This window comes from Rhodotorula toruloides (genome assembly GCF_000320785.1).
Source record: "Rhodotorula toruloides NP11 unplaced genomic scaffold Scaffold5, whole genome shotgun sequence".
Taxonomy (NCBI): Eukaryota; Fungi; Basidiomycota; class Microbotryomycetes; order Sporidiobolales; family Sporidiobolaceae; genus Rhodotorula; species Rhodotorula toruloides.
In genome coordinates, this window is record NW_015622965.1 from 665,932 (window position 1) to 687,606 (window position 21,675).

The 21,675-nt window shown below is 62.9% G+C and overlaps 8 protein-coding genes across 8 annotated transcripts; 5 read left to right on the plus strand and 3 right to left on the minus strand.

The window, feature by feature from the left end:
* Positions 1-344: 344 nt before the first annotated feature.
* RHTO_06976 (branched-chain amino acid aminotransferase) lies at positions 345-1,887 on the plus strand (the record flags this gene model as incomplete). Its single annotated transcript, XM_016420635.1, has 7 exons — positions 345-392; positions 483-588; positions 645-915; positions 1,019-1,290; positions 1,352-1,575; positions 1,630-1,732; positions 1,793-1,887. 7 exons carry the CDS (start codon positions 345-347, stop codon positions 1,885-1,887), a joined length of 1,119 nt encoding a protein of 372 aa, XP_016275036.1.
* A 148-nt stretch (positions 1,888-2,035) lies between these two features.
* RHTO_06977 (mitogen-activated protein kinase kinase) lies at positions 2,036-3,948 on the plus strand (the record flags this gene model as incomplete). Its single annotated transcript, XM_016420636.1, has 6 exons — positions 2,036-2,887; positions 2,945-3,061; positions 3,116-3,241; positions 3,297-3,499; positions 3,557-3,763; positions 3,822-3,948. 6 exons carry the CDS (start codon positions 2,036-2,038, stop codon positions 3,946-3,948), a joined length of 1,632 nt encoding a protein of 543 aa, XP_016275037.1.
* Positions 3,949-4,732: 784 nt separating this feature from the next.
* Positions 4,733-6,974, plus strand: RHTO_06978 (bud emergence protein 1; the record flags this gene model as incomplete). Its single annotated transcript, XM_016420637.1, has 3 exons — positions 4,733-6,473; positions 6,532-6,899; positions 6,963-6,974. 3 exons carry the CDS (start codon positions 4,733-4,735, stop codon positions 6,972-6,974), a joined length of 2,121 nt encoding a protein of 706 aa, XP_016275038.1.
* Positions 6,975-7,324: 350 nt separating this feature from the next.
* On the plus strand, positions 7,325-9,401 carry RHTO_06979 (homocitrate synthase; the record flags this gene model as incomplete). Its single annotated transcript, XM_016420638.1, has 7 exons — positions 7,325-7,513; positions 7,606-7,642; positions 7,759-7,980; positions 8,049-8,506; positions 8,661-8,747; positions 8,823-9,065; positions 9,198-9,401. The coding sequence occupies 7 exons, from the start codon at positions 7,325-7,327 to the stop codon at positions 9,399-9,401; spliced, it is 1,440 nt and encodes a 479-aa protein (XP_016275039.1).
* A 384-nt stretch (positions 9,402-9,785) lies between these two features.
* Positions 9,786-13,146, minus strand: RHTO_06980 (eukaryotic translation initiation factor; the record flags this gene model as incomplete). Its single annotated transcript, XM_016420639.1, has 4 exons — positions 9,786-9,927; positions 9,988-10,401; positions 10,469-11,329; positions 11,390-13,146. The coding sequence occupies 4 exons, from the start codon at positions 13,144-13,146 to the stop codon at positions 9,786-9,788; spliced, it is 3,174 nt and encodes a 1,057-aa protein (XP_016275040.1).
* Positions 13,147-13,505: 359 nt separating this feature from the next.
* On the plus strand, positions 13,506-14,299 carry RHTO_06981 (50S ribosomal protein l19; the record flags this gene model as incomplete). Its single annotated transcript, XM_016420640.1, has 2 exons — positions 13,506-14,152; positions 14,218-14,299. 2 exons carry the CDS (start codon positions 13,506-13,508, stop codon positions 14,297-14,299), a joined length of 729 nt encoding a protein of 242 aa, XP_016275041.1.
* A 276-nt stretch (positions 14,300-14,575) lies between these two features.
* RHTO_06982 (PX domain containing protein) lies at positions 14,576-20,137 on the minus strand (the record flags this gene model as incomplete). Its single annotated transcript, XM_016420641.1, has 10 exons — positions 14,576-14,915; positions 14,975-15,128; positions 15,188-15,568; positions 15,628-15,782; positions 15,836-16,036; positions 16,093-16,329; positions 16,390-16,994; positions 17,055-17,141; positions 17,197-19,132; positions 19,197-20,137. 10 exons carry the CDS (start codon positions 20,135-20,137, stop codon positions 14,576-14,578), a joined length of 5,037 nt encoding a protein of 1,678 aa, XP_016275042.1.
* Positions 20,138-20,640: 503 nt separating this feature from the next.
* RHTO_06983 (protein of unknown function DUF788, TMEM208 family protein) lies at positions 20,641-21,538 on the minus strand (the record flags this gene model as incomplete). Its single annotated transcript, XM_016420642.1, has 5 exons — positions 20,641-20,874; positions 20,990-21,077; positions 21,163-21,323; positions 21,395-21,475; positions 21,536-21,538. The coding sequence occupies 5 exons, from the start codon at positions 21,536-21,538 to the stop codon at positions 20,641-20,643; spliced, it is 567 nt and encodes a 188-aa protein (XP_016275043.1).
* Positions 21,539-21,675: the final 137 nt, after the last annotated feature.

Below are 21,675 nucleotides of genomic sequence, written 5' to 3' on the forward strand. Positions count from 1 at the left end.
GAGCGCCTTCACACCGCCTCCGCCTCTCGCCAACGTACCCGCCGACTTACAGGACATCTCTTGTACTCCTCTCCTACCCGTCTGTTGTTGTCTGCGTGCCGCGTCTGTGTCTTGCGCCTTGCCTTGCAACTTGGGTTTCTTCCGTACCGCCGACGCTTGCTTCGTTCCGAACTCATGCCAGAGAGCCTCCTACGACCGCAGTCGCCCAGCCACAGCCGCTTCTCTGACTCTCGCCGTTGACTCCGTCGTCGTCGGCAAGACGACCCGGGAGCGGGGCTTCCTTTGCGCTCTTCCTCTCGCCTCACATCGTCTGCCTCGCTCGCCTGACCTTGCTAGACTTCGAAATGGCTCCCCAAGTCGTCCCGCCCACCTCCGACTTCGACTGGAGCAAGGTACGTCCTTCCCGCTCGACGAACCCCCTCCACTCCGGCGCCTGCGAGAGCAGCGCGGCTGGACTGACAGCGCCTCTGTCGCGTTCGCAGCTCGCATTTGACCTCTATCCGACTGCTGGCTACGTCAAGTACGTGAACAAGGATGGGCAGTGGGGAGCAGCGGAATGGGTTGAGGAGCCTTATGTCAAGCTGCACGGTGCGTAGGATGGTCCTGAGCAGTTGGGAAACATCGCTGACTAGATCCCGCAACAGTCGGCTCGGTCGCGCTGAACTACGGTGCCTCTTGCTTCGAGGGTTTGAAGGCGTTCCGGCACGAGGACGGCCAGGTCAAGCTCTTCCGGCCGCAGGAGAATGCCGCTCGCATGAACTACTCGGCAGCCGCCATCTCGATGCCCGAGGTCCCAGAGGAGATGTTCCTCGAGGCGTGCCACAAGGCTGTCGCGAAGAACCTTCACCTCGTCCCGCCCCATGCTCCTCACGGCAGCGCCGGCTCGATGTACCTGCGGCCCCTGTACTTTGCCAGGTGCGTTTTGGATGCACTGAGTCGTCGAGGTGGAGTTAGGCGGAGGATGCGGTCGTCTCGGCGTCTCGGAAAGGCGGAACTGATCCACCTCTTGCGTCTACAGCGGCGCCCAGCTCGCCCTCGTCGCCCCCAGCGAGTTCACCTTCATCGTCTACGTCACTCAGACCGGCAGTCTCTACGGCTCCGCAGGCGGCAAGGCTCCCGCTGTCGACGCCTTCGTCATCGAGGACTTTGATCGCGCCGCTCCTCAGGGAACTGGCACATACAAGCTCGCTGGCAACTACGGTCCCGTTCTCCGCCACATGGCGCAGGCGAAGAAGAACGGCTACCCTATCACTCTCCACCTCGACTCGAAGACCCGCACTTTCGTTGACGGTGCGCTTGGAATCGCTTCCCTCGTATCGCCGAACCAGTCTTGACCGTCTTCGCTATGCAGAGTTCTCTACGTCGAACTTTGCCGCCTTCAAGAAGGCTTCTTCCCCCGACTCTACCCCGACTCTCGTCGTTCCGAAGAGCGAGTCGATTCTCCGCTCGGTCACGACCAAGTCCTTGATGGACATCGCGAAGTCGTTCGGCTGGAACATTGAGCACCGCCCTCTCAAATTCCAGGAGGTCGTCGACGGCACGCTCGAGGAGGTCTTTGCTTGCGGAACCGCTGCGGTGCGTTCATCCCCTCCTCTCAACAACCCGCTCTCGCTTACGCATCTTCTGCAGGCCATTACACCCGTTCGATCGATCACCTACACCGCTCCTGGCGGCGCGCTGCAGAAGGTCAGCCTCGGAGACGGCCAGAACGCAGGGCCGAACACTCTCAAGCGTGCGTGGGCGCTTCAGGCTTACCTCTGCTCCTCCTTATTGACGGCCTCTGCCTCCATAGTTCTTGCCGAGCTCACCGGTATCCAGGCGGGCAACCGGGAAGACAAGTTTGGCTGGACTTGGCCTGCTGAGGGTGTCGATGCTTCGAAGGCTTGATTTGCCAGCCGTACAAAAGGGGATCACTCGTTCCCGAGCCTTGCAGTATAATGACCATGTAGTACAGAGTCTGTCGAGCGAGTTTGCGCCTTTCTAGCGAGTTGACCCTTGCGAGCCGTCCTCGTCCACTTCTCTCGCTTCGTCCGCCATGTCAGGGTCGGCGGTCCTCCCGCCCAAGCGGCCCTCGAGGTCACCGCTGAAGCTACAGCTGCCAGGAGCAGACACACCACCCGCTGTCCCCTCTCGACCCGCACCTCCCAAGCTCTCGCTCGCCCCCGCTTCACCTCGTTCCGATCAACCCGCTCCAGCGCCCTCGGGACGCCCAGCGCTCAAGCTCGCCGCCGTGACCGATGGACTGGCTTCCCTCTCGCTCGCCATCCCCAAACAAGGACCCTCGCACTACTCGTCCGCGCTGAACGGGCCCTCCGAGTCTGACTCCGAGTTCGACGAGGACGATGAAGCCTCGGCGCATCGGCCGTGGGCGGCAGGCGAGCAAGAACGGATGGCAGACGAACTGCTGAATGTGATCAAGGGGCCACCGCCCGGATTGGAGGACGAGTTGAGCGGCAGGACGAGGCGAGCGCGGAGCAATAGCAGGGTCGCGAGTCGCAGGCCCAGCTTCAATAACGAGGCTGGAAGCTTACAGGCAAAGGGAGCGACACACCTCTCGCCGCCGCTCTCGACGGGCGAGGCGGGCGGGTCATCCAGTCTCGCGCCTCGACTCGGTCTCTACGGCGAGCATGTCCAGGCTGCTCTCGGCGTCGGCGGCGGAGGGAGCCATCGAGCGTCGCCGCTGTCTTCGCCAGCACTCGGTTCGACGTCCTTCGCCCAGTCTGGATACGAGAGCGGTCTCAGCGGGACCGAGGACGAGGAGGAAGAGGAGGACGCGTTGGACATCTCGCCCCCGACACTCGAGGACCTGGGCAGGCTTGGCGAGGGAGCTAGCGGAGAAGTGCGCAAGGTGCTGCACAAGCCTACGGGAATCGTCATGGCGAGGAAGGTGCGCCCGCTTCCCTCTCTCTCTCTCGCAATGCCAGGTTAACTCTCCCGCCGGCAGACTATCACGACGTCGCCGAACCCCAAGTTACACAAGCAGCACCTTCGCGAGCTCCTCTTCATGCGCGACTGCACGCACCCGAATATCGTGCAGTACTACGGCGCCTACCTCGAAGCAGTGAGTACTGTCTTTTCCGCCGAGCGATCGCCTGCTGACGTTCCTTTCACGCAGAACAACACCCAAATCGCCATTTGCATGGAGTTTTGCGAGGCTGGCAGTCTCGAACGGCTGTATAAAAAGGTGCAGGAGAAAGGCTGGCGGACCGGGGAGAAGGTGCTGGGAAAGATCGCGGAATCGGTGAGTACGGCAGCTTCTCACCCCTTCTGCGGTCTGCTTACACCCTGCTGCGAAGATTCTCGAAGGACTCGTCTACCTGCACGATCAGAAGATCATCCACCGCGACATCAAGCCGTCAAATGTGCTGGTCACGCAAGACGGACTCATCAAGCTGTGCGACTTTGGCGTCTCGGGCGAGCTCGTCAACAGTTTCGCTGGCACATTCGTCGGCACCACGTTCTACCTCTCGCCAGAGCGCATTCGAGGCGGACAGTACTCGTGCGTCGACCACTAGAATTGCAGAGGCGGGACTCGGCTGACTTTGTCGTTCTGCAGAATCAACTCGGATGTCTGGTCGATGGCGGTCACCGTCCTCGAGGTCGCCTTGAACCGCTTCCCGTTCCCTGCGGAAGGCGAAGCGCCGCTCAACGGCCCCATCGAGCTCCTGACTTACCTTCTCAAGATGGACGCCGTTGCGATCCCCGACGAGCCCGCCATCGGCATCAAGTACACCAACGCCTTCCGCAACTTCATTCAGGTCTGGTGAGCCAAGTCGCGGTGGACCTCCCAAACCCCCCAGGCTGACCTGCTCGATTCGCAGCCTCGACAAAGACCCGGCGACTCGTCCGGGCCCGCAGGCGCTTCTCTCGCACGGCTGGATCCGTCGAAGCCGCGAACGACAGCCGCCGGCCGACCTCGCAAGCTGGGTCAGGGGTCTCGAGGCATGAACTCGACGACTTTCGTCCGCCGCTCTCCTCCATACCCTCCCGTTCCGACTCTCGCACAGCATCATACCTCTCGCCAATTCGTTCTCACGCGCCCATGTATCCGCCCGATACCCTCTTTCGCACCTGCAACCGGTTGACCTTTTCACTCGACTCGCGGGCGGGAAGAGAGGCTGGTCACTATACTGGGAGGGTGGCTCGCTCCGCTTGCGCCTGTCGTGCTCGACTCGTCCTCTCCGGCGCTATCCGATCGTGGCTTGCAACCAGTTTGCCCAGGCTGAGCCGTGCCAGTCGACGACACAAAGTGCGAGAGGAGGGAAGTTCGAAGTTCCCTTGTTTGGCGCACCTTGGACTCGACGCTGTCGCCCACAAAGCTCGCTGTGGACGCTGCCTGCTCGCTTGGATTCTCTATAGCTGCGACCGTGCTCTCCTGCGCCACGCCTTGCGCCCACTTCGCTTGCCAACTCGCGACCCGCCCTCATACATCCACCTGCCTTGTCTCGTCAGTCTCGCGGACGTGGTGAGTCGCCGTTCACCGTGCAGAGGGTGGTGAGACGCTTTCTGACCTCGCACATACACCCTACAGCTTCACCAACCCGCCCGCGCTGCGTGTTGATCGCGCTTCGCCCCCTTCCTCCGCTCGTCCTCGTCGTGCGTGCCACACCTCCTGGGCGGGCTGCGCCTCTTTCTCGAGCTTACAGATAACCAAGCGACCTTCTGCAGCCACCCCTCTTGACCTCCCCGCCAGCTCGTCGCCTTCTCATCTTCTCGCTTTCCACCTTCCCGAATGAAAGGCATTCGGCGATCCCTCAACAAGGACCGCATCGGTGCGCCTGCGCCCGGCTCAGTGACCAAGAACGGTATCCCTGCAGCGCAAGCACTCGCGCAACGCCCTACCGCCGCCCCTCCACCTCCAAAACTCGTCATCCGCGCGACAACAGCCTACCGCGCCCAAACCCCTCAAGAACTCAGCTTCAACGTCGGCGACTTCTTCCATGTGGTCAGTGACGAGGGAGGCGAAGACTGGTTCGATGCGTCGAACCCGGTGACGAATGCGCGAGGACTCGTCCCGGCGGATCACTTCCAGGTGCTGGGGCGGAACGTGAGGGAGACGGCGATGCAGGGCCAGCAGGCGAAGAAGCTGTCGAGCGGGAGCATGAGCAGTGGGAAGTCGGGCTCGCAAGGGCCTATCGCAGGAGGCGGGAGCTGGAAACCGGGCGCTCCGGCAGCGGTCGGCGCCAACAGCAGTTCGACCAAGTCCGCCTCCGCCAGTCCCTACGGCGCAGCATCCTCTCCCACCTCTCCTGCCGGCAGCACATCGAGCGGCGCACGACCACCGTCCCAACCCGCCGCGAAGCACCAACCCCTCTACGGCGTCGTCCAATACGACTTTGTCGCCGAACGGCCAGACGAGCTCGACGCAAAGAAGGGCGAGCCGATCATCGTCATCGCGCAGTCGAACCACGAGTGGTTCGTCGCGAAACCAATCGGGCGACTGGGCGGACCGGGCCTGATACCCGTCACGTTCGTCGAGATCCAGGACATGGCGACGGGCAAGCCTGTCGAGAATGTCGAGGAGCTAATACGAAGCGCGGTGGTGCCCAAGGTCGAGGAGTGGAAGAAGATGACGGCCGAGTACAAGCAGGCGTCGATCCCGCTCGGGCGCTTCGACTTCAGCAACCAGCCCTCTGCCCTCGCCTCGACTTCTGCCGCCTCGACCTCCGCCTCCTCCGCAGCACATCCTCCCGACCAGTACGCCTCGTACGACTCGCATCAGCAGCAGCAACATCCGCAGCCGTATCAATCCCCGACAAGCCCTCACGACCAGCCGCACGACCAGCAGGGCTACGACGACGGTTGCGAGCAGCGGTACTCGTACTCGCGCGAGCGAAGGCAGTACGGCCTCGTCACGTCTGCGTCGGTCGAGTCGTTCCACCAAGAGGAGGGCTCGTTCTGGTTCCACCTGCGCGCGTTCTTCTCGACGGGCGCCTCGCTCGTCCTGTACCGCCTCTACCAAGACTTTTTCGACTTCCAAGTCGCGCTGATGGCCGAGTTCCCTGTCGAGGCGGGACGCGCCCCGGGCGACGACGGGCGAACAGAACGCATCTTGCCGATGATGCCCGGCCCGACCGACTACGAAGACGAAGTCGTCTGCGCACAACGCGTTCACGACTTGTCCATCTACCTCGCCGACCTGTGCGCACTGCCCGAACACATTCGCGGTTCGGGACTCATGTACGAGTTCCTCGTCCCGAGGGCGGGAGACGTTGAGGTGACGCCCGGGAATGTGCAGTTCAGCGCAGAGCCGAGTCCGGTGCCGAGTCAGGGTGGAATGGAGAACCAGTATGGAGAGGTTGTGGACTACCTCGACCAGATGGACGGGCGGAGCGGAGGACCGAGAGGGTCCAGCGGTGGCCAGCAGCAGCAGGGGTATGGCGCGGACGTTGCGGACCAGATGGGACGGATGTCGCTCAATGGCGGGCAGTATGGCGGGCAGCAGCGTCAGTCGCAGCAGCAGGGTTACAACGGTGCGTTTGTGCGGTCGTTTTCTCCTTTCGTCTGAGCTGACTCCGTTCCCATTCACAGGTCAACACCCGTACCAGCAGCAGCAGCAGCAGCAGGGCTACTACGACGGGCCGTCGCAGCCGGCACTGCCGCCGATGGGCAACGCGAATCAGGGCGTCCCGTTCATCAAGATCAAGATCTTCCACCGCAACACGGACGACCTGATCGCGATCCGCGTCCCGCCGACCGTCTCGCACCCTGCGCTGCTCGACAAGGTCCGCGAACGGCTCGGGAGCGACGTCACGCACCTGCGGTACCGGGAAGAGGTGGGTTCGGTTGCGCCGACGGCTGGGTCGCAGATCGTCATGGCGGGCGGCGCGCGGCTGATCATGCTCGAGAACGACGAGGACCTCGAGCGGTGGGTGCGGAGCGGCGCAAAACTCGTGTTGGTGCGTTCACCCTTTCCACCTTGTGCCACTTCACGAGCTGACGATCCTCCCTCGTCTGCACAGTACGCTGACTGAGCAGGCGGTGGTCTCTCTTGCGTTGTGGTTGGATGCTCTTTCTCTTTTCACGCTGTCCGTATTCGTAGGGCCTTTACCGTCGAGTCTTCCCTTCTCTCCCTCCGCACTTGCAATCTTTTCCTCGCTCGCGATACTGCCGTCATTCGCTCGCTCTCGTCGACGAAGCAGAGCTGCCAGTGCTTGCGTAGTTGCACGCCTAGAGAGTCATGCACTGGGCTGGATTAGCAATTGTAATCCTTGTCAAGCGAAAGGAGTCAAGTTGTGAATTTGTGAAGACCCTCCACCTCGTCTCGTCTCCTCAAGTCTCTCTCGCTGTCCGTCTTCCAGCTGCCTGCGAGATACACTCAGAAATGTGCCCGTCTGCTGCGTCCACCTCTGCCGACCCGGCGCCCGTCCCTACGACCGAGGGCGCCGTCCCGCCAGAGTTCACCCCCGTCGACACTCACGCCCCGAGCCAGCCAGAGGTCGTCGCTGCCAAGAACGGCACGACGCCCCAGCACAATCCGTACGCGCCCAGGGCCAGCGACTTCCTCTCCAACGTGCGTCGGAGCATGTCATCTCGACTCGACTCGGCAGATGTGGACGGGCTTTTCGGCGGGCGTGCTGACCTGCTCCTGGCTGGCGCAAACAGGTCTCGAACTGGAAGATCATCGAGTCGACTCTGCGAGGTGCGCTTCACAGCCCTTCACGGCGTCGTCGAGACGAGCGAGCGGCGTCGCCGGGTCCGCGGGGAGATAGGTCATGGCAAGCGGGTTGGCTGACACCCGCTCCCGCACGCACGCAGAGGGCGAGCAGTTTGCCAATGCCTTCTTCGACACCGAGACCAAGATGAAGATCGCCCAGGCGCTCTCGGACTTTGGCGTCGAGTACATCGAGCTCACCTCGCCCGCCGCCTCGGAGCAGTCGCGCGAGGACTGCAAGAGGATCTGCCAGATGGGCCTCAAGTCTAAGATCTTGACCCACATCCGCTGCCACATGGACGACGCCCGCATCGCTGTCGAGACCGGTGCGTTTGACGGCGAGGAAGAGCTACGGCGAGGAGATAGTGCGCTGACTTGGGGGGCGCGCTTGCAGGTGTTGACGGCGTCGACATCGTCATTGGCACGTCGTCGTTCTTGCGCAAGTACTCGCACGGCAAGGACATCACCTACATCATCAAGAGCGCGATCGAGGTCATCGAGTTTGTCAAGAGCAAGGGCATCGAGGTCCGCTTCTCGTCCGAGGACTCGTTCCGCTCCGACCTCGTCGACCTCTTGTCCATCTACCGCGCCGTCGACAAGATTGGCGTCAACCGCGTCGGAATCGCCGACACCGTCGGCTGCGCCAACCCGCGCCAGGTCTACGAGCTCGTCCGCACCCTCCGCGGCGTCGTCTCGTGCGACATCGAGTGCCACTTCCACGACGACAGCGGTTGCGCCGTCGCCAACGCCTTCTGCGCACTCGAGGCCGGCGCGACCCACATCGACACCTCGGTCCTCGGAATCGGCGAGCGCAACGGCATTACGACCCTCGGAGGCCTCATTGCCCGCATGGTGAGTTGCGTGTGATCCACTTGTGCCGCGGAGACGGCTTTGGACCGAGGCGGAGACGAAGGAGGCGGTCCTTCGCTCCGGCGGGCGCTGGACCTCTCCCACGGCCTCTGGGACATCCCGGACGCCTTCGCTGACGCTCTACACGCTCAAATAGTATGTGGTAAATCCGGAATATTGCAAGAGCAAGTACAACCTCGCCATGCTCCGCGAAGTCGAGAACTTGGTCGCCGACGCCGTCCAGGTGCGTCCCTGCCGCCTCGACCCGTTGCTGCTGCGTTACTGACGGTGGGGTTGTTAAATGGTTCGGGCACATTAGGTGTCCGTTCCGTTTAACAACCCTATCACCGGCTTTTGTGCTTTCACCCACAAAGCAGGAATTCACGCCAAGGCGATACTCGCGAACCCGTCGACGTACGAAATCCTCAAGCCCGAAGACTTTGGCATGTCGCGCTACATCGACATCGGTTCGCGCCTGACTGGATGGAACGCCGTCAAGTCGCGTGTCGAGCAGCTCGAGCTCGAGTTGACCGACGAGCAGGTCAAGGACGTCACCGCCAAGGTCAGTTGTTCCCCCGCTTTCGGCGCACCGTGACTTGCTCTATCAGCATGCGCAAGAGCGTGTCGAGCCTATCGCGCCGGTGAAACTCGCTGTACGCCTTCGCTGACTCTCCCTTCTCTATCTCGCCCTCAGATCAAGGAGCTCGCCGACGTCCGCACGCAGAGCATGGACGACGTCGACACCGTCCTCCGTGTCTACCACAAGCACGTCTCGAGCGGCGCTCTCGGACTCCGCCAACCCGCACGCTTCGACGAGCTCCTCGCCGAGCACAAGTCGCAGAACGGCTCCGAGGCTGGAGACGAGCCCGCGGCCAAGAAGCAGAAGACGTCTGCATAAAGAAGCATGTTTCAGTGCTGTATACCTCCCCCCGCGCCTGCCTCGTTCTCCTTGTAACCATGTCCTCCGTCGTCCGCTTGCACCTTGTCCGCTCTCGAACTCCGAAGCGAGAGACGGCTCTCCCTTGATCGCAATGGTTCTGCGCCGCACTCCATGCGCCGAGAGAACGTTACCGATACCTTGCAGGGGGAAATGAGGACAAATGCGAGGGGAAGGGGGTTGCGGATGCTACGAGGGGTTCGGTGGTCCGGTGAGGAGACATGGTATGGCTGCGTGGGTACCGCACAGACAAGGCGTAGAGACATGCGAGGTGCTACAGCGGGATGGTGTCGGAAAGGCCCAAGACGAATGAGGCGAAAAGGCGAGGTGAAGGTTGCGACGGATCTAGACGGACGCAAAGTTGGGCGGAAGCTCGCGGATCGTAACGCGGAAGAAGGATTCGATTGAGCGGAGCAAATCGACCTCGTTCGGCGTGACGACGTTGAGGACCATGCTGTTCTTGTTATGGCCGGACGCGCAGGCAATCCTGGAAACGCAGGTGAGTCAGCAGGCGATCTGCATTCGCTGCGAGGAAGTGGCGACGCACCGGTGAACGTAGTCCTCCACGGCCCTCGGCATGTCAAAGTTGATGACGAGCGGGACCTGCCCGACGTCGCTGAGTGACTTGCTCAAGGCGTCGTAGACGACGAGGACGCGCTTCGACGAGAGACCGGGACGGTTCGGCGCGAGCGAGCGGAACTTGGCGATGGTCTGTTGGCGAGCCGAGGGGCCCATCTCCGAGTGCAGCGCGAGCGCGTCGATCGCGCGGTTGCCGAGCTTGTACGTGACGGCCTCGACCGACTCGAGCGACGAGGCGAAGATAACGGCGTGCTCAAAGTTCGAGTCCTCGCAGAAGTCGGCGAGCGCCTCGAGCTTCCACTCGCGCGAGCCGCTGGCTTCGTGGCGACCGGCACCGGGAGCCTTGCTCTGCGCGGCGGGATTCGAGGCGACGGCGAGGTACCTACGGGAGCAGTAAGCGAGGGTCAGCACAAGCTCAGCGCATCCAGCTCGCCGGACACGCAACTCACATGTAAAAGTGCTTGGCGCTGCGCATGCTCGGACTCGCGCCTCCTCCTTCTGCGTTCTCCCTCCTGACGAGCACCTTGACGGGCTCCTTCAGCTGCATGCTCGTCGCAAAGTTGAGCACGTCCTGCGGGACGGTGCAGCTGAAGATGGCCATCTGGCGCTCGACAGTCGAGAGCGTCGGGGGAGGTCCGCCTTGCGACGACGTCGGTCCGCCCGTGCTGCCGAAGCGAGACATGGGCGCCGAGAAGGGCGAGTCGAAGCCTCCGTTGCTGCCGGGAAGAGGCGTGCGGCTCATCACAGGCGACGAAGCCGTGAAGCCGCCGCCTGACGAGACGGGGACAGTGATGGTCGCAGGCAAGAGGCGAGCGATGTTGATGACGTGGTCGGAGAGGTTGCGTGCGATGAGCTGATCGGTCTCGTCGATGGCGAGGAGGCGGATCGAGGCGGTCGGCAAGGTGCGAAGCGAGAAGAGGTCGAGCAACTTCTGCGGCGTGCCAACGAGGATGTGTGGCGGCGCCTTGAGGAGGGTCTGCAGCTCGGACTGGATGTCGTGGCTCGAGCCAACGCAGAGCGAAGTCCTGATCCCGAGTCCACTGCCGAGTCCAACGGCGAGACGCTGAGCCTGCGCAGCCTGGTCGACCGTTGCGGTGACGATGACGACCTGCACACCTGGCGACGTCGGTGCCGTGCCTTCGGCCGCAGCGAGCTGAGCCGCGAGGTTTGCGTGGGTGTAGACTAGCTGGATCGCTGGGACGACGTAGCACTGGATGCGCTCCTGGATCGCCGGGGCCTGCGCGACGACGTCCTGACCGCGGACGACTGCCGGGATGGCCTTGCCCTGGATCTTCGTAGGCGGGCCGAGTCTGCGCGGGTCCGAAGGTCAGCTCCTGCCCCGACGGAAAGAGAGGATCACAGTCGCGCACCCGTACTTGGCGACTGCGCGGAACAGGTCATTTCCCACGCCCAAGACCTCCCACTTGCTGCCCAAGCTTCCAGGCGGGTTGCTGCCCAACATCGGACTCGCTCCTCCAGGACCCGAACCGATCATAGGCGAGCTCATCCCGCCGTCCCACGCCGAAGCCGATGTGACAGAGTTGACGTCCATCGAGCCGTTCGGCAGTCCCGAAGGACCGCTGGCGGACGCACTGCGCATGCTAGCCGTGCGCGCAAGGCCGCTTCCCGAAGCGGTACGAAGCATGGCGGCGGGGCGACCTGATCCTCCTACAGGACCGTTTCCACCGCCGATTCCGAGTCCTGTTGCGGAGCCAGAGAGACCCAGCGCCGGCGACCCGAGCGGGAGCGACATGCCCCTCATCGGTGCGTGACCGGTCGGCGACGCTGCGGCCGCTGCGAGTCCGGGGTTGGCGAGGAGATGCGAGACAGTCGTCGAAAGCGAGTTGACCTGCGCCGTGAGGAGCTTGATCTGCTCATCCTTGAGCTGGTCGGCGACAGTGCTGTTCTCGTTCGACTGCGACGGCTGGCGTTCGAGGTCGGCGCCGAAGAAGCCGCCTGCAGCGGAACGAGGTGAGATGGCGCCCGGCGAGGTTGCGGGCTGCGCAAGGAGTGACGCGCTCGAGGCGGTGAAGGAGGGGCGGGAGAGGGGAATGGGTTGCGCAAAGGCTGGCGGCGGGTGAGGCGACGGCGAGCGGAGTGTAAGGACGGGAGACTCGGCGCCTGGTCGTTCCACTGAGCCGCGAGCGCCCATCGCCGCCGAAGACGGCTGGTTCTGCTGTTGCTGGAAGACGAGGGAGCGCAGGAGGCCGACCTCTTCCCGCAAGGAGCGAAACTCGGTTGCGATCAGGTTCGACAAGCCTGAGACGGTGCCTTCGAGCGTGTTGACCTTTGTGGCGAGTGTCTCAAAGGAGAGGCCGTTGTTGTCGAGCGGCCCGGGCGACGATGTACGCGAGGAATTGGTGAAGAGGTTGTGGCCGCTGGAAGAGAGAGAAAGGGAGGCGGTGGAGGATGCGGCGGTCTGGTTCAGGTAGGTCGAAGGCGCAAGCGAGTGAGGCGAAGGGAGGGTGTGGAAATCGACGCCGACAGTCGGTGCAGGCTGCGAGACGCCATCGAGCGAAAGAGACGGCGTTGGCGGTCCGCTCCTCTCCCTCGTCTGCGGCAAGACGTCGAGAATAAAGGATGAAGGCCGGCTCTTCTGTCCCTGCTCGGATGCCGCGCCATTCGAAGACCCAGGCGCTGCGAGCGAGCCGTTTGCGTCGAAGATCCCGCTCGGCAATCCCAACAAAAGCTCCTCCTCCCTGCGCTCGACCGCTGGCGTGGACGATGGTGTGATTTTGCGACCATCACCAATCGCTCCAACGCTCGACTTGCGACCTTCTCCAATCGCTCCCGCCTGACCGCCTCGCATGCTGGCACTCAGGCTGTTCTGACGCTCGTCGCGCGGCACGACGACGTCGCCCGTCAGCGACGAATCGCGGAAGGAGCGTTGCTCGAGTGTCGGGTACGGCCGTGCGCTGCTGACGGCGCCGAAGGACGAGGCGAGCGAGGGCGAGAAGCGGTGATCCTCCGAGTTGAGGGTGAACGACTCGCTCGCGGGCTGTCCGAACGAGAATGCGCTCGCCGACGAGTTGGAACGCTCTGGCGGCGCAAAGAACGGCGAGTGTGGGCTGGGAGAGGCGCGAGATGCGGGTGGAGCTGCGCGGTGGTAACTCGGCGAGGACGCCATCTGGCGAGCTTGCAGTCGTGTCTCGTGTCGTCAAGTGGCTGTGTGAGCGTGTGTGTGTCCAGTCTACTGCATCTGGCGGTGGGTGTGGGCGAGGAGAGGGAGCGTTGCTGCTGTGGAAGAACGCGTGCGGTGAGCGAGCGTGTCCCACGTCTCGCGGCGCATTTCGAGCGTGCGTACCTGGTCAACAGCAGTCTGTGAGTCTTTCTGGCGGGCAAGCACGCGCAACAGAGCAAGCAGACGAGCGAGGCGAGAAGAGCTGCCGCCAGACCTGCGAGCAAGCTGCTCCTGCTCCTATCACACTCGCCAACTCGCTAGAAAGGGTCGAGAGAGCTCGGCTGGGCTTCTTGACGCTGCACAGAATGGACAAGCTTGCCACCCGCCTCGCGCGAGTCTCCCTCGCGTCGTCCTCGACCCCCCTCGCCGCCTCATCGTCCCGACTCTTTTCGACCGCTTCGACCGCCCGCGCCGTCGCAGTAACCGCCTCGTACCCTTTCTCCTCCAACGTGCAAGTTATCCCGCCTCCGCGCGACCTCTCGGTGCGGCCAGATGGCAAGCTCCCGCAGAAGCACAACCTCCTCTGCACCCTCAACCACCTCATGACGGCGCAGCACCCCAAAGCCAAGGTCTGGATGCCCCTCTTCTCCCGCCGCGACAAGCAGCGCCTCCGGCCCGGATCGATCCTCACGATCGAGACCTACGCGACGGCTCCCACCCCCGAAAACCCAAAGCCGAGTACATCGCTCTACTCGGGCGTCTTGATCGGCATTCGTAGGCGGCATGAGGGACGCGATCTCTCGATCCGACTCCGGACGCTCGTCGGGAGGCTCCACGTCGAGCAGGTGTTCAAGGTCTTCAGCCCGCTCGTCAAGAGCATCAAGATTGTCCAGCGCGCGACGAGGAGCGGACCGGTTATCAAGAACAGGGACGGAACGGTCATTCGGAGGAAGCCTGTGCTCAAGGCGGCGAGGCGGGCACAGATGTACTACGTGCGCGATCAGCCAGACAGGTGCGTGCCGCTCGGTCTCTTTTCTTCCTGTTCTTCTCTTGACTGACCCTCGGCATCCTTTACAGGCTGCCATCGGTCGCCGGTTTCGTCAAGGCGCAGCGGCTCAAGGAGGAGGGGCACGGACCGACGAAGAGGACGGGTCGGTAGAGCTACCTGGAATCAGCAACTCATCCCACCGCACCGCTGTCTTTCCCGTTCGCTAGTTCAGACATGCAAAGCGCTGAGCGAAGAAAGCGAGCGACTGAGCCTCTCGCTTGCGCAATCAGGCTGCTTGCTTGTCGCCTCAAAGAGCTGGGCGAGTTGAGCTCGTCATGTCCGCCAACATCTCAACATGCGGGACCTCTAGTCGTATTAGCAAGGGTTTGCACAGAGATGCGGCGATACATAGGGGATAAGCTGGATACATAGGCGAGACACAACTGTTCAGACTGCAAAGACGCCCTTGAGCTGGTCACGGAACGCCTCGGCGTAGAAGCGGACCTCCTCGAGCACAGGCTTAGTCGGGCGCGGTTCGATCACGCCGTCAAGCCTGCTACGGCCCTTGCCGTCGCCCTCAACGATGATGGGGTCGTCGGCGTCGACCTCGCCGGCATGGCGTCTCGCTGCGGCTTGGAAAGCATGCAGGCGCTTGTCGTGCTGGTACGAGACGAGGTCGGCGAGTTCTTCGAGCAAGAAGAGGCGGTCTTCGGACGAGGATGGCGAAACGAGGTCATCGAGGTCGATGGGCTGCGCGAGGCCGCGGCGGAGGAAGACGGAGGCGGTCCTGCATGAGCACCAGACCGTAAGCGGGCGAACGAACGGGAGCTGAGAGAGTCGACACACCAAGCCCACTGGAGGAACTCCTCGATGATCGTCTCCTTCCGGTGCACGCGGTGGAGAAAGGTGTACAGGTTCTGCTGATGTCGCTCAAGCAGGCGGGAAATGGTGCGTATGCTCTTCTGCGGGTCCTGCACACGGCTGCGGAGGGCTTCGACGACTGCGAAAGCGAGAGCTCAGTTAGTATGAGGGGGAGAGCAGGCAGCGGACCCGACGCACCGAGGATGAGCTGCTCGACAAACTTCTGCAAGTCGGCCACCGCTTGCGTGCCGTTGCCGACTCGGTACGTCCGCCTGAGGAGCTGCACGATGGGCTCGAGGACGACCTCGACTGCGGCGGCAAAGTCCTCCTTGGCGAGCATCTCGCGCAGAATTGTGCTGTCGCGGTCGCGGCTGGCAAGCGTGAGGTAGGCCTGGAGGTCGAGCACGAGCCTGACGTCCGGATCCTTGACGTGCGTCTTCTGATAAGGCGTCGGATTCGTCTTGAGCCACTTGCGGTACGCCTTCTGCGCCTGCGTGATGCGGTCGAGCTCGAAGCTGGGCAGACGCGGCTCGTCGGCGCCCCGGACAATGCACAAGACGAGCTCGATCTCGTTCTCCTCTGCGGGAAGGACGCAGTCAGCTCGGCGACTTGCCTGAAGCTAGTCAGTAAGGACGCACCCGCATACCGCCTGATGATAGCCTTCTTCTCGCGCGACTCGTGGGCGAAGGCGTTGAGCTTTTCGACCATGACTGCGCTGCCGATGCGGACCTGCAGCAGGTCCATGACCTTTGCAAGGTTGGCGGGGTCGTCATCGAGCGTGATCGCTAGGATCCTGCACGACAGCGTGTCAGATTGGGCTCGATGCGATGACGTTCACGAACGAACTTTTGAAGCAGACTCTTCCCGCCGAAACGCCGCGAGATGAGCAGGTCTTGCAAGGCGCGCGCCATGAGCTTCGAGCTCTTCAGTCGCATCGCCTGCTTCACGAAGAACCAGGGGAAGGAGGTGTTGAGCGCCTTGACTTTGGTGAAAGTCGTGCCGCTTGTCTCGGACGCGACGAGCGTCTCGTACAGCGTCTCGGCCAGGCTGGGGAAAAGCGGCGAGTCAGACTAAGTTCTCGCACGCAGATCCAGCGGACGTACTCGAAGCGCAAAATCTCCAGGACCTTCTGATACTTGGTCGGCAGACCGGCGATTGAGCGAGTCGTCTTCAGGGCTTCCGAGATGTCGCCGAGGCCGTCGCCGTAGATGACCTCGCGCTCGACCGCCGACCATTGCTTGCGAGCCGTGCGAACCTTTTCAATCGATCGCTGAGCTTCGATAGATCTGGCGGAGCGACGAGCGTCGTCGATCGCTTCTCGCTTGGCCATGTCGAGAACGCTGTCAAAGCGAGTCTGTCAGCCTCACGCCAGGAAACAAGGGACGACAGCGTGATCTTACTCGGAGTCTCGCGGCACGATTGATCCCAGCAGAAGGAATGCGGCCGTCTCCTTGTGGTGACCGACGACCTTGACGCTCAGCACGTCTCGCAGCCACGCCCTCAGTGCACGCCGGCGCGGGTCGAACGGCGGCATCTTCTTGCCAATCTCGGCGGGTACGCCGAAACGCGAGCCGAAGCTCATGGGATAGCTGCGGTAGCTGCCTGCTGCCGAGTGCGGACGAGGGGGCAGCGTCGAAGCAGAGGTCGTGGCGCGCGACTTTCGGCTCGAACGACGAGATGCGTGACCCTGCGTGTGCGTGCTCTGTGCCTGTAGACTGCGAGCGAAAGTCGAGCCGAGGCTGCTGCGGGTGAGGGTGCGGGCTGCTCGAGGCGGCGCAGTCGGGTCGGCGGCTGCAGCGCGAATGCCACCCATGAGGCGCGAGTGGGCGCGAGAGGGCGTCTCGCTGATAGGCGTGCCGGGGACGGTGTGCTGGTCGGCACCAGAGACGACAGACACAGCGCTGCCGATAGTCGGAAGGTACGGCTTCGGGCGGATGACGGTGTCGTGCTTCGGGTCTCCGGGAGGAATGCGGCGGATGTGGGCATGCGGGAAGAGCTTGCTCATCTGGAAGACGCCCAAAAGCGTCAGATTCGGTGAAATGGTGGCAGGAGGATCTGTACGCACGTTGCGAGCGAACTTGGCCCATTGGGCTTCGGTTCGCAAGACATACTCGTCGAGACGGCCAGGTCGTCGAATCCGGATGATGTAGCTCTGCGGTGAAGAGGTCGGCGACGGTTTGGAGCAAAGAGATGAGCGCAGGACATACATGCGAGAACAAGCTCTTCCTGACGCCGATCACGTCCGCCTCAAACCCGCCCCATTTGAGCTGCTCAAAGTCGGGTCCCTGTAGAAACGGCACAGGCTCGTTCCAAGGCCACTTGACGCCTCCCTTCGGCAGCAGAATGGGCTCTGGCACTTCTGCTCCCGTCTCTTCCGCATGCCCGTCTGCCGACTCCTCGGCGGTCGGGTAGAGGAGCTCGTGAGGGATCGCCATGTGGGCGACGAAGTCTTCGCTCTTACGCGGAGGAGGCGAGGAATAGGCGATCGGAACGCGACGACTTGCGGGAACCTCGTTCAACGATGCTGGGGCAAATGTCGGCGACTTGGACGAGCTCGAACTCGCCGAGCGCGAGTGCGTCTTCTTGAGGAGCGAGCCGAGGCCGAACTTGCTCTTGCTTCGCGGAGGTGTGCCGAGGTCGCTGGGGAAGTTGTCCGTCTGAGGCGACGAGATTGGGCGGAGTGGAGGCGAGGAGGGAAGCGTTCGGCGAGCAGAAGAGGTTGACTGGCGAGGCGAGGAAGCAGGCGACGCGTAGGGTAGAATGCCTGGGACAGGCGGCGGAAGCTTCGTTGCGGCGTCCTCGACGACGTAAGGCTGCACCACTCCGTCGTCAAAAGCCCTAGACTTGCCTTTCGGCGTGTCGGGGACCTCTGCTCCCACCGCGGCGGAAGTCAAGTCGAATCCCTCCTTTTCGTGCTTGGGCGTCGCAGCGGCGTCCGAGCCGTAATACTCAAGCCCGTCGATCGGCCCGCTCGCCGTGCTGCTTGATCCCTCCTTCTTCATCTCCGCCGGCTCGAGACCGTTCGACGACGTTGGCGCGAAGGACGCAGTAGGCATCCTCGGCGTCTCGGGTGCGCTCGAAGACTGGTCGAGAGCGATAGGCGGCGGTCCAGGTTTCGCCGAGGAGAAGAACAGTGAGCCAGGGAAGCGAGCCGTCTCGTCTGCCTCGCTCTCCGCGTCGCTCTCGCCGTCGTGTCCTGTCCGACTCGCGAGCGTCCCTTCGCCTGCCGTCACGAAGCTAGCCGTGTCGAAAGCCGAAGTGACGTTCGTCGTACGAGTCGCTTGACGGGAGAGGTCGAGTTCTTCCATTTCGGGATTGCCGAGACGGTCGCCGACCGGCGTGAGTGGTCGCGAGCGGGTTGCGACAGTCGAAGCGCGGCGGGACGAGGAAGCAGAGCCAGTATGCCGGAACGCGACTTCTTCGTCTGTCGGCTTCTGCGCGTTCATGAACGGAAGAGCAGGCAAGACGGCCGAGTCGGGCCGTGGTCGTCCTGCTTTAGACGGGTGAAGCCCTGCGTCGCGGTCCGAGTCGGTTTCAGATGCTGGCGCTGGTGCTCGCGAAGGTGCCGATTCGTGAACAGTGGGGATGGGCGGGGGAACGGAGACGGGAGTGCTTTTAACGGGCGTGGCAGTCGTCGAGCCGAAGAGCCGGCCGAAGGAGAAGCGCTGAGACCAGGATGACGACGACGGAGTCGAGGTGGAAGTTGAAGACGAGATAGGTCTCTCCTTATCGACCGGCGGCGGAGGGACCGAAGTCTCGACACCCGACATCGCCGCACTTCGCGCCTTTGAGCGCTGCGAGGACGCGTTCGAACGCTGTCGCTGCAAGCCTGCTGCGTCAGGCGTCGGCTCAACATGTGACGCGCTGCTGAGCTTCAAGCCAGCTGCGACGAAGCGCTCCAGCGCATTGCGCATCGACGACCCGTACAACCGCGAGACGGGTCCAACGAACCCTCGGTCGGCGGGCTTGGAGAGGTCGGCGTCGTGAATGGCGCGGATGATCGGATGCAGTCCGTCGGTCCAGAAGGAGGGGATCTCGCCGTCTTCGGCGGTATCGCGTACGAGAGGGAGGGTGAGGAGGAAGTGCCGGATGAGGTATCGCAGGATCGGGGCATCTTGCGGGTCGTGGTCGTCGCCGTCGTAGCTGCTGAGGAAACAACGTGAGCCCAGCTGCGCAGAATGAAAGAAGCGCAGAGAAGGGGACGCACTCTCCGTCGACTGAGCTTCCAGGTCGACCATCCAAGTCCCGCATCTTCCATAGCAAGCCCTCCTCGTGCCGGATCTCCTGTCCAACAAGCTCGCGGAGGAAGTACCAAGCCTCCTCCTTCGAGAAGGTCATGTCTTCCCGCGCCGCCTGTTCGTCCTCCTGGCCGTGCATGTGCAAGTCGCCGTCCCCGTTTGGGCTCGCAAAGTCGATCTGGCCATCGGGCGAGAAGTCGCCGCCGTTCAGGTGCGAGGTGCGCCGGCTGCCGGCAGACATGGGTCGACCCGCTTTCGCCGCATTCTCCGCTTCGACAGCCGCAGCCTTCCGCCGCTCTTCCTCCAAGTAAAGGTAGTCGAGAGCGCTCGTCGGCTCGCCTGTCGAGAGCTGTCCCAGGCTCATCCGGCTAGGATGGCCAGCGGGAAGACTAGGTCGTGCATGCGGGCGGAGAGTCGACTTGTTCGAGCCGAACGGTCCGGCACCCTTGCGCAGGACGTGATGCGCCGGCTGGGAGGGGTAGTCCTGCTGCACTCGGGGGCTTGAAGGTCGCTCGTAGTCGGGTTGAGCATAGGGGAGCACAGTCGAGGTCGATTCGCGGACGGCGCCGTTTCGCTCGTTTCCGGTGAGGGTCGAACCGCTTCTTTGGCGAGTCTGCGGTACCGACGACGGAAACAGGACGGAGCCCGTGCTGTCCGCTCGGTAACGACCCTGCCGCTCCTCTCCCGACATCGTTTCGCGGTGTTCCCTCCCGCGTTCTGCAAGACTCGAGGCCGGACGAGCTGGCGGAAACATGATGGACGGCGATGTCGCCCTCGCGAGTCCGACGTCGTCAACTTCCATGTTTCCCGCCGATGCCTCCCGTCGCCGGATATCCTGTTCGACCTCGTCGGCGAAGGAGGAAGAGGTGGGGAGAGAGGACGCTGGGAGGAACGAGGGGCCCGCAGACATCCTTCGTCGGTGCCGTAGCTTGAGGATAGCAGCTGGCAGTCAGCTGCAGGTTTGCTCGTCCTCCTCGAGGGATGCCAGGGGTCGCAAAGTATCTGGGGAGAGCGAAGGGGAAAGGGTGAGCGTAACTCGTTCGAGCGGGTCTGGGGCTAGCGTGCGCACCTCTCCTGCGACTGTACGACTTCAGCAACACACTCAGCACACGAGTCCAGCGAAAGCAGCACGGCGACGAGAGCGAGAATCGCCGTGACCGCGGAGGTCAATCGACTGCGGCCGACTTTTCGAGAGACATCCTCGTCCACCGAGCTCCTGTTTCCTCTTGCGCTGCCACGCACGGGCTCGCATTGCTCGTGTGCGCGAGCGAGAGCACAACCCGGAACAGACCCGGGCCGAGCAAAGCGAAAGAAGCGAAAGAAGCGGAACTCGACGAAAATGGCGTACTGAGGGCGATATGATGCCCTTCACAGGTTGCCGACGACTTGTACAATGTCGTGCCACCTCTCAGTCTACCGCGCCTGCTTCAATTCCCGCTGCTGGACGCGCGGGTCGCCCCTCTCCATCCTCTTGCGCAACTTCTGCTGCCGCTTGCTCTCCTGCTGGGGCTGCCCAACAGCTGCTTCACCGCCTGCTGGTCCTGCTCCTGCGATTGAGGCGAATGAGCCGTTGAGGCGAGCGGCGAGGGAGGGCGAGATGTAGGGGAGGGCGAACGAGCCGAGGCGGTAGAGGGCGTAAAGCGGGATCTGCGGGCGAGGAAGCGGTCGTCAGTCACGTCTTAGCCAACGACAAGGACTCGACTGGCAGGGCGAGCGGCCTGAAAGAGCACAAAGTGCAGGCCCGGAAAGAGACTGAACGCACGACCCAGTAGATGTACCACGCCTTGGCCGTCACGAGAGCCGCAAGCACGTGCACCGCCCATGTCACGTAGACAATGTCGAATGCGTAGCTGCGGGAAGCCAAGCGTGATAAGCCCACAGTCTCCCCCGCAGGGAATCAAGGACCCTCTCCTCGACAACGCCCGCGAAACGCACCTAACAAGCCCCTTACTCCCGTCCAGCTCCTCTCCCCGCCTCGCCATAGCCTTCATCTGGTTCCACAAACCAATCGCGACCGCTTCAGTCGCGGCAAAGAGGAAGATGCGGCGGTACGATCGGCCGGAGGAGAAGAGGAGCAGGTGGAGGAGGTAGATGCCCTGCAGATGGCGCGACCGGCTATGTCAGCACACAAAAAGGTATGGAAGCATGGGAGGCGCAGCAAACTCACCCCGGAGACGGCAAAGCCCAGCTGGAGCGTCTTGAGTGTTCGCGCGTTCGCGGCTGCGATGCGCTTATTGCTTGCGCCGGCCTGCGTGCGAGTCGTCTAGCGTTAGCTGGAAGCGTGTTAGCATTCAGGTGCCCAGCGCACCATCCTGTCCAATTGGGTGTGGCGTGTGGACGAAGGGCACGCCCGGCACACGACGCGGAGGTCGAAGAGGTCAACGGTCTCACATCGCCAGATGGGTCTTTCGGGAGCTCAAGAGAATCAAAACGAGTCGCCGAGGCGTA